The sequence below is a fragment of the Carcharhinus amblyrhynchos genome, chromosome 19, assembly GCF_965287045.1.
Source record: "Carcharhinus amblyrhynchos chromosome 19, sCarAmb.v2.hapA, whole genome shotgun sequence".
Classification (NCBI taxonomy): domain Eukaryota; kingdom Metazoa; phylum Chordata; class Chondrichthyes; order Carcharhiniformes; family Carcharhinidae; genus Carcharhinus; species Carcharhinus amblyrhynchos.
This window is the reverse complement of record NC_137342.1, coordinates 18,788,354-18,799,317: the sequence shown is the minus strand read 5'-3', so window position 1 is coordinate 18,799,317 and position 10,964 is coordinate 18,788,354. Positions and strand designations below refer to the sequence as shown.

Sequence of the window (10,964 nt, the reverse complement as noted above, 5' to 3'; positions counted from 1 at the left end):
TCTTTATTGCCTGCTGCACCTGCACGCTTACCTTCACTGACGGTGTATAAGAACATCCAGGTCTTGTTGCACATTCCCTTCGCTCAATTTGTAGCCATTCTGATAATTTCCTTCCTGTTTTTATTACCAAAGTGGATAACCTCACATTTATCCACATCATATTGCATATGCCATGCATCTGCCCACTCATTAAGCTTGTCCAAATCACACTGAAGCATATGGGGTGGATTATTTGGGATATTTTTCCAAAGGGAGTCAAGCGGCGAAATTCTCCACCACAGATGGCTGTGGAGGCCAAGTCATAGTATTTTTAAGAAAGAGATGGATTTTTTTAGACTTTAATGACACTGAGGCATATGGGGAGAATGCAGGAATATGGCATTGAGATCGAGGACCATACTGAATGGTGGAGCAGGCTCAAGGGGCTAGGTGGCCTATTCCTAGTTTCTTTGACGTACCATTATTGAATTCTCTGACCATCAACATCATTTGGGTGATGTGGGTTCACCATGAATTAAGAATTTAACATAAACAGCCACACGAATGTGGCTACAAGAGGTCAGCGGCTGAGCATTCTGCATTGCATAACTCAACTCCTGCCCCAACACTCTCAAATTACTCATCATTCTTCCACCATCTAAAAGGCACGTCAGGATTGTGATGGAAAACTCTCCACTTTCTTAAAATGAGTGCAGCTCCAAAAACACTCAACATCATCCAGGCTAAAGCAGTTCACTTGATTGGTATCCTATCCACCGGCTTAAACATTTTCTTCTACCCTGATACACCATAGCAGCATTGAGCATCATCTACAAAATGCAGTGCAGCAACTCACCTAGACTTCTTCCAACGCACCTCCCACACTCATGAACTCGTATCAACTTGTAAGACGATTGCAGCATATGCATGAGAATTATAAATGACATATTATCCTGACTTTGACACATTGTGCTGCCTTCATTGTTACAATTGTGGGAGCACTTTCACCACACGATCTTGCTGCAGTAGCTCACTATCTTCGGAGGGAACAGACAATGACCAATGCCTTTTCAACGGCACTCACATTCCACAAATTAATCAATGAAAACATCATCACAAACTCCATCATTTCTACACTGGAATTACCATTTGGCTAATTTCAAATATCCTAAATGAAAATGTGTTCAAATGGTGGAGATTCCCATAATTGACAGTCTCAGTATTACAATGTTAATTATTGAATATCAACATGAAAATCAAGGCAATCCTCTATGGGAAAGTGAAATCTGAGTGTTTCAATCATGAAAACAGATTGCATTTTCAGTTAAAATAACTGTCCTTTTTATTCAACATTAAAAATTACACGATTTACAAAAATGATACAAGAATTTACAAAAAAAATTATTTAGACTATTGAGGTATTGGCATAGAAATATCTAACAGAATATAAATTGAAGGAAAACCCTGGATTCAGTAAGTATGGTCAACACAACTCAAGTATCAGTTATTATAGCATCTAGGCTACTTGACTGATTGCTCAAATTCCACAGATTTAGTGCCAGCAGGGCCAAAACCACTTGGTACTAACTTTGGAATGGGAATCAGTATAAAACGTTTGAGGTGACTCCTAACAATAGTACACCCAAAATCTTTGAGAGACTTTTGTCCCAACCAGTACCAGGTCAGATCTTATTTTGATACCAGATTCTGGCTGCAATCATAATGTAATTGCAACACCAGTATGACTTCACACCAATGCTACAAATGTAATACAATTGCACCTTGATTGAATCAGTTACAACTATAAATTAATTTTCTTTAAAATGACTCATTTCTTAATTCATATCTTGCCATGATATTTACCAAAGTAACACCGAATAGTGTCAGTGATATCCCTGATTGTGTGTGTGTGTGTTTGTTGGGGGAGGGAGATAGTAGAAGAGGAAAAAGTGTTATTAATAAATATAAACCCCATTCAACCCAACTACCTGACTAACTTACTGATCTTTGAAACAATCACTGCACATTTTAAAACTATCCATTTCAGTACTTACAACATATCCCAAAGTCTATAAACACAAAAAATCCATATGAAACTACTAGAGTTGAGCACCCTTAAAAGAATGTTAAAGTAGCTTGCAAATTCTCATTCGAGATTGTTCAGTGATGTCAGCTCGTATTCAAATTTTACCTGTACATTCTAGATCCAGATCTTCCTTAGGCATGATAAAATGTTGGCACCAGTTTTCATTTGAGTGGGACCAGGCACCAGTAGTTGAATATGGACCCTTCTGCTGTTCATTTTCTACAAGTTTGAAGACAATATTGGCAAAAATAGAAGTCTCAAAATTGAGGTTTTAGTTTCTTTGTTACTGTGAAGAAAGGCAACGATGGAAAACTTATTTTTAATTGTTTGTTAAAAATGTAATCCCCCAGACCCAAAAAACTCACTTTTTGGCAAGTGCAAGTACTGCGATGCATTGAAAAATCTACTTCCGCATGCCCACCTTCACTATTGCTTAAGTGATGGCCAACTGGCTCCAATTCTTGGTTTTGCACTCAAATCTATAGACTTAAGAATCATACAAAAAGAATTCATAAATATTTGCTGAAAAGATGTAGTGAAAAATATACAACCTCTTACATAACCTCATTTCTGTGGTTTCAAGGTCAATTTGTAATTTTGATTATTTAAGTACAAGCTTACAAAATTACAAATTAAGCAACTGATATTTTGTGCTAAGCTCAGAAGCAGGAAATGCTTTCACCAGGCCAGGGCAAGGTATTTTGGTTTGTACACTAGATTTTTTTTGGACCACAACACAGAGCCTTACTTTATTTTGCTTCCAACTCCCACCACAGAAGTCTATAACCTACCATGAAAATCTTGCACACAAACCATCAGGAAAACAAATACACTTATTTGAGTGTACAAACAAGACTGCAAAAATGCAGCTGTATATTTCTATTATAATCCAAATTTTGTAACAGGTAGCAGGGGGTTCTTTCTAAATCCAAATTTTTATTGTACTTGGATTACACAAAACGATCATAGTTACTACCATATACTAATATACATGTGTCCCAACCTTTTAAATTTGGTTGCAGTACAATGATTGTACTGGAACTCTTGATCATTTTCCTCTAAACCCCATCCAAATGATTGGCATCTATCATTCCCATTTCAGGCAACGCTGTAGGCAAAATTCCCTGTGTTCGAGCTCAAGCTGGAAGAGCATCTCTCCCCACCTAAAGTTAAATAAAGCCGACATTTCCACACATCAGTCATGTTGACTCCGGTTCAAAACAGCCATTTATAGGTCTTCAGTGGTTGCTCCTCAAAGGATCACTTGGTTACACTGGGGAAAATGCATTACCACCTCTACTGGTCCACGTCAAACATCAGGAGTTGCATTGGGAGCACAGTTTCTACAAGTTGGACCTTACACTACAGCTCTACTGATCCACGTCAAACATCAGGAGTTGTGTTGGGAGTACAGTTTCTACAAGTTGGACTCCTTTCATCCAAGATTCTCCTAGCCAAAATATTTATTCCAACAGTGTATTAAACCTCAAGACTCAGAAGCCAGGAGACATTGTTCTATCCCACATTACATGCTGCAAAGATTGTATTATGATAGCCAAAGATCAGCAAACATATTCTAACAGTTACCATTTGCATGTTGGTTTGCCATCCACAACTGGTAGTTTTCTTGTACACTGGAGGATAAAGGATTAGTGATGGGCTCAACTTTCTCTAGTGATTCAAAGCAGCTCATCTAATAAACAATTGATCTGTTAAAGTTGGACTGGGAAACATGGTCAAGTCTCTTGAGTGCTCCATCTTGCCTCATGCTTGAAGCCAACACAATCAGCTTTAAAAAATCTTTTGAAGCCACAGGTTTTCATAAATAAAGACACGAGAAAGATGGGATATCACAAGATATTCTCAATTCATGCGATCACATACATTATAAATGTAATGATCGCCAAGTTGCAGGTTCTAGCAACTAGAGAATTTATTAACAAACATTCCAAAAAGCAGCAAGAAGGGGAGAGACAAAGAAACAAGTGTTGCAATCACTTTGAGGTCCCCAGTTGCTTAAATATTTGTGGCAACCTCTTGAACAGTCCCATTTATTTGTGATGTATCAGTTTTAATTGCATTCAACTCTAGTGAACGCATCCTGGAAATCACTAGTTATACCATTAGCATTCCCATTCCCAATTTGGGATGCACGTACACAATACCAATCGTAGAAAAAGGAGGTAGTGAGATGGAACAAGGAAAAGAGAAAGGTAACAAAACATTAGTTCAACAAGTAAACAAGAAGCGCAGTCGGATGGAGGACGCAGTCCAAAAAAAATAAGTTAAAATATTTCCCTGAAGCTTACAGTCGTTGAAATCCATAAACGTGATAGGACAATATAAAAGGCTTATGAAAAAAATCCATCATCAGTATCCTTGAATTATTAGGCTAATGTAACAAAAAAAAGTCCCATCACTTGTAATCAGGGCACTCTCACAGGTCTCAATCGGATCACAGGCGACAAGTTCACTTTCAGAATTTTTTGAGCCCTTTGCCGGGCTTTGGAAACACTTTCATCCGAAGAGGAGTCTTCAACTTTGATGGAGGGGAAGGTGGCGAGGCGGAAAGCCACGCTCTTCCTGGACAAGGTGCCCCGCAGGACCCTGTCCACAAGCTGGGAAGGTGAAGCCTTTGTCAGGCAGCCCTGGCGTCTCCTGGGCTCCCCCGCATTCCTTTGTCTCCGCCGCCGACTCCCGGGCGCCCTCTCGGCGGCGGCTTTGAGCGGAGGGGCGGCGGGCTTCGCCTCGGGCACGGTGGAGCGGCACGATGAGTAGCCGTACACGTCCTTGCTGCGGAGGACGAGCGGCGAGAAGCCCTCCTCCCGCATGCTGCACAGGAAGTCCCACAGCTCCAGCTCCGAGTTGTGGAAGTCGCTGCACTTGGGCATGAAGATCTTGAGCGCATCCTCCAGCGCCTTTGTTCCCGCGAACACCATCTGCGACCTGGAGTAGACCACCCGCTCCTCGGCAGCGAACACCGCCATGGCCACAGGCTGCAGCCAATTCCTCTCCCGGCTCAGGCTGGAGTTGGGGTGGGGTGGGGTAACAAGGGACCTCGCCACCAGAGAGGGGGGGGGGGGTCAGCTTTCTCCCACCCCGCCTACACACACACACCTCCCTTCAGCATGGCAAGAAATCTTCAACAACACAAAACAAGCCACTCACATTTCCTCAAGCTAACCCTGGAAAATGAGGACCAGCCCCATCCGCCGCCCCTTTATAAACCAGGAGCCCTTCCAGTACGTCAGTCCCAGTGACTCCACCCAGCCCCTATCCACACTGACTTTAACAGGAGGCCAACTCCCTCTCGCAGTCAATCCCCCAGCCTACCCTTTCACACTGACTGGGGGAGCCAGCGAATGGCCAGAGTCAGGCAAACACGTGGGTGGGGGGAGCCCAGCAATGGAAAAGGACTGGACACACACACACACACGCAGCTCAGGGAACATCACTGGGCAAACTGAAACCAGGCAACATTTCCCACCTAAATCCCTTCCTCAAGCTCCAACTGCTTTCTTTCTTTCCTTCCTTTCCTTTGCTTCTTTCTTTCTTTTCATTCCTTCTTTCTTTCCTTCTTTCAGTCCTTCTTTCTCTTTTTTACTCTTCTTTCTCTTTTCTTTTCCCAGCCTGGAGCTGGGTTTTTGCTTTTTTTTTGCGGTTACATCAAACCAGATGCATTTTTTTTCATTATGGCACAGCACAGTGTGATTCTCACTGAGGGCAGCATGAAGGAACTGTCGACAGGAAGATTATGACCGAGCATTGAATCCTCAAATGGAATTATACTCATTTGAATATATATATATATATACGTATTACGCTCGCTTCAGAATGAGAGCTGGCAGCTTTATCTCTTCCTAATGGTTGGTCCTGTATAATAAACAGGTGCTTGGGATTAGAGTCGTCACGTTTCAAATCCATTCAGTTGAGCCAAAGGGTTTCTGCGCGATTAACTGAATCTGTTTCTGCAAAGCATAGCGCGACACTGGAACAACAACTAAACGAAGCTCAGCTCTGAACACATTGGAAACATTCAGTGACCCAATATTCATTTCAGTGAATACCAGACTCCTAACTTGGTCTAAGCGCTCATCAATTTAATACCCGCCCGCAGTTGACAACGCATTCTTACCCTCCAGCTATCTCAACTCCGCTTTCCCATTTGGAACCAACAATTTGCCAAAATTTGCCTTTGTAACAAATTCGAGCCACTCATTTGGGTTTAAGAAATGCATCTGCTTTGAGATAATGGTTCTGTTGTCGTCACTCAGACCCATACAAAAGCAAAAAAAAACTATGGCCTGCTGGAAATCTGAAATAAAAACACAGAATAGGGAAATGCTCAGGTTAGGCAGCAACTATAGAGAGAGAAATATGTTTCAGGCCAGCAAACCATCAGTTCCGTTTCTCTCCCCACAGATGCTGCCAAACTGACTGCATTTCAACATTTTCTGTTTTAATTCCTAGTTTGATGTGATTTATTGATGAAAATTGAAGATGGCTGCATGTGATGAAATGGATTTGTGATTGGTTTAACTGCAAGCTAGTTTCTCTTTGATCATCATTTTCACGTCTAAAGGTCTCCGATCTTGACATGTAAAAGTTGTCATTTCTTCAGTTGTTAACAAACACACTTTTCGCTTTATGTCACTGAATAATGAGACCGCTACACATTGCCTTCCTTGAGCAGAGCTGACCTATTTCAGATGCTGAGGGAAAACGGTTGCCCGCTATAGTTGCTCAGAGTGATTACCTTTACTGATAACCAGGGGTGAGGAACACCAATCACATGCAACATCCGAACCCTTCGAGATCAGCAGTGGGGCCAAACAAGGTTGTGCTCTGCTGCAGACATTGGCATTTCCTCTTTGTTGCTGTCATACGCTTTCAGTTCATCCACTGGGGGTGTCTGTCCACTTACATCTCAGAACTCATGGAAAGCTTGCTCATCCAAGATCCAAGACAGAAGTGCTTCAAGTCCTCATCAGAAAGTTGATGGATGTTGTGAAGGGTTTCAGTTTGACCATCAGCATCAGAAAGATGAAACCAAAAGAGAAAATGCTGGAAAATCTCAGCAGGTCTGGCAGCATCCCTAAGGAGAGAAAAGAGCTGACATTTTGAATCCAGATGACCCTTTGTCAAAGCTAAAAGGCATAGAACGTGGCAGATATTTATACTACAGGGTGAGGGAATGAGAGTCATAGACACAGAAATCAGGGGAAAAGACTGCAAATAGCAGTCCCCAGAGAGAGTAAAGGGTGTGAATGGCCAAACCGCAGAGAAGCTGTAAACTGTGATAAATGAAGATGTTGGGGGAGGAAATGGAGGTAAATGTAGAAAAGGGGAAGCAAAGGAGGAGAAAGGTAAGGGAAGGGGATAAAGTAAGGGGGAAGAGTAGAGGGAAGAAAATGAAGAAAGACACTAAAGAAATAAAAGTTAGAGAACATTAAAAAATTAAAAATAGAATGAAAACAAAGGGGGCCAAGATGATTCAGATGATTGAGCTAATCATCTGAAGTTGTTGAATTTGATGTTGAGACCGGAAGTCTGTAAAGAGCCTAGCTGGAAGATGAGGTGTTGTTCCTCCAGTTTGCATTGAGCTTCACTGGAACATTGCAGCTAGCCTAGGACAGACATGTGGGCATGGGAGCAGGACCGTGTATTAAAATGGCAAGCAACTGGAAGGTTAGAGTCCCGAATGCACTCAGACTGAAGGTGCTCAGCAAAGCAATCACCCAGTCTTTGCTTGGTCTCTCCAATATAGAGGAGACCACACTGGGAGCAGCAAATACAATACACCAAATTGAAAAAGATGCAAGTGAAATACTGCTTAACCTGGAATTAATGTTTTGGATCTAGCTTGGTAAGCATAGAAGAGGTAAAGGGACAGTTGTTATACATTCTGCGATTGCATGGGAAGATGCCATGGGTGACAGGAGAGGTATTGGGTATAGGGGAGGAACGGACTAGGTTATCCTGGAGTGAACAGTCTCTGTGGAATGCTGACACAGGGAGTGAAGGGAAGATGTGTTTGGTGGTGGCATCATGCTGGAGTTGGTGAAAATGGCAGAAGATTATTCTTTGCATGCATTCTCACACTTCACCCCACCAACCTCCGCATGCAAAGCATAATCCTCTGCCATTTTCATTAACTCCAGTGTGATGCCACCACCAAATAAATCTTCCCTTCACTCCCTCTGTCAGCATTCTGCACAGATCATTATCTCTGGGATAACCTAGGGCATTCCTCCACTATACCTAACACCTTTCCTGGTCACTCATGGCATCTTCCCATGCAATCGCAGAAGGTGTAACAACTGTCTCTTTACCTCTTCTGTGCTTACCATCCTAGATCTGAAACATTAAAAGGTTAAGCAGTGTTTCACTTGCACCTTTTTCAATTTGGTATATTGTATTCGCTGCTCTCAATATGGTCTCCCTTATACTGGAGAGACCAAGCATAGACTGGGTGATTGCTTTGCTGAGCACCTTCAGTCTGTGTGCAATTAGGACCCTGATCTTCCAGTTGCTTGCCATTTTAGCATACGATCCTGCTCCCACATGTCTGTCCTTGGCCTGCTGCAATGTTCGAGTGAGGCTCAACGTAAACTGGAGGAACAGCATCTCATCTTCCAGTTAGGCACTTTACAGCCTTCCGGTTTCAACATCAAATTCAACAACTTCAGATGATTAGCTCTACCCCATCTTGGCCCCCTTGGTTTTCAGTCTATTTTATTTGTTTTTTTTACTGTTCTCTACCTTTTATTTCTTTATTGTTTTTCTTCATTTTTCTTTACCCCCAATCTTTCCCCTACTTTATTCACCTTTCCTTATCTTTTCTCCTCCTTTGCTTCCTCTTTCTAAAGTTTACCTCTGTCCCATCCATTTCACTCTCTCTCCCCAGTCTTTGCTTGGTCTCCCCAATATAGAGGAGACCACATTGGGAGCAGCGAATACAATACATCAAATTGAAAAAGATGCAAGTTTTGGATCTAGCATGGTAAGCATAGAAGAGGTAAAGGGACAGTTGTTATACATTCTGCGATTGCATGGGAAGATGCCATGAGCGACGGGAGAGGTTACAGCTTACAGCTTCTCTGTGGTTTGGCCATTCACACCCTTGATTCTGTCTGGGGACAGCCATTAGTAGTCTTTTCCCCTGGTATCTGTGGCTATGATACCGCTTTCATTCCCTTACCCTGCAGTATAAATATCTGCCACTTTCTGTGCCTTTTAGCTTTGACAAAGGGTAATCTGGGCTCAAAATGCCAGCTCTTTTCTCTCCTTATAGATGCTACCAGACCTGCTGAGATTTTCCAGCATTTTTTCTTTTGGTTTCAGATTCCAGCATTCGCAGTAATTTGCTTTTATCCAGTTTTTAGCATCAGAAAGATACTGTCGTACTGTTTTGTCAATGTGATGTTACAGGTTGTGGATAGCTTCACAATCACCAATAATCTGTCACCATCTGCTGAAATCAACAGTTGCATTGCAGAAGCTGCAGCTGTTATGTTCAAGATGAGTAAGAGAATGTGGGATAACAGCATCCTGACTGAGAGCACAGAATTGCAAGTCTCTCAAGCCTATGGCGTCTCAGCACTTATTAATGAGAACCTGGCCAACTAATACTGGGCAGGAAAAAAGACCTGAACAGTTTCCCGCTTTGTTGTCTCAATCAAAGCCTCAGCATCTCTTTGTTGACAAGGTCACCAACTTAAAGATCCTGGAATGTGGTCATTCCATCATCATTCTCATTAATAAACCAACTAACCATGATGACATGGCCACGTTAATCCAAAGGATGGGAGCCATATATCTTTTGTACAGTGTACTGGCTCCTGGGTCACAACATGTTTTACATCCACACCTCAGCTTCAAGGATGCCCTCAAGTCAGATATGATGCTGGTGGACATTGGCACAGCCATCTGGTGGACAGTTGACAATGGCCAGAAGCTGACAACTGGGAGAGACAAGGAGAAATAAAAAGCTCAGCTTGTCGAAAAGAGGACCCAGGGAAAACAGAGACAGCGAATTCTGCATCTTCTCAGGCCGCTACCTTAATCTGAAGTGGGGCAGAAAGTGTCATGCCACACCACAGGACTTCTGAACCACACCAGGTGATATTCAACACAGCTGACCATTAAGATGCAAACTATCATCTCATGAGAGAAAAGATTGCTAGAAATTCCAAATGAGATGAGGGAACTCTATCTGCCATCATTATGAAACAGTTTGAAAGGTGAAAAGGAAACATTTGTATTTATTTAATGCCAGGAGTCCAGCCATGAAACAATATACTTTTGGATGTAGGCTTGGTTTATCTAACAGGTATAATATTGCTATGTTATTAACAGCTTCATTGCCTTCATTTGTGATCAATATACATGATTTTAATGCTTTATTATTTTGCAATATATTCAACTGAAAAGAAATGCTATATCAATATATCAATGCTATATCAATACTATATCATTTGATATAGTATTGATCAATATTAATAATATTTATCCAGCTATATAAAGACAATTTATTTTTATTGCAGACAGATCCAGCTTAATTAAGTGCGAGACTTGGATATCATATTGTTGGACAACATCGCATATCTTCCGTTTACATCATTGATATGAACATAAAATGTGTAGACATTTGACAGATGCAATATTGATTAGAGTTCACTCTAATTATGCACGAGTGCTTGTCACAAGTACACTTTGATGTTGAATCTGCATTTCATCCAATGGATGCTTGTTATGTTTTGTATTTGCATAATTGCTTGAAATAACTTATTTAACATATTTAAATTTTAAAGAAGCAAATACTCGCTAGATTTGCAGAGTTCACTGTTTGTCACTGTTCTGATTCAGTTATTAGCTTGTGGCTACATTTGTAGGCAAC

The 10,964-nt window shown here is 41.6% G+C and overlaps 1 protein-coding gene across 2 annotated transcripts; it reads right to left on the bottom strand.

Moving 5' to 3' along the window:
• Window positions 1-1,324: 1,324 nt before the first annotated feature.
• ccdc71 (coiled-coil domain containing 71) lies at window positions 1,325-5,786 on the bottom strand. 2 transcript variants are annotated; one of them, XM_080207329.1, is made up of 2 exons: window positions 2,487-5,786; window positions 1,325-2,351 (listed from the first exon to the last, which is right to left on the bottom strand). In XM_080207329.1, exon 1 carries the CDS (start codon window positions 5,050-5,052, stop codon window positions 4,492-4,494), a length of 561 nt encoding a protein of 186 aa, XP_080063455.1. In that variant the 5' UTR covers window positions 5,053-5,786; the 3' UTR covers window positions 1,325-2,351; window positions 2,487-4,491. The 2 variants fall into 2 exon arrangements, with proteins under 2 accessions (XP_080063455.1, XP_080063456.1); XM_080207330.1 differs by lacking the exon at window positions 1,325-2,351 and having other exon boundaries at window positions 2,534-2,551; window positions 3,069-5,786.
• Between the last annotated feature and the right edge of the window lie 5,178 nt (window positions 5,787-10,964).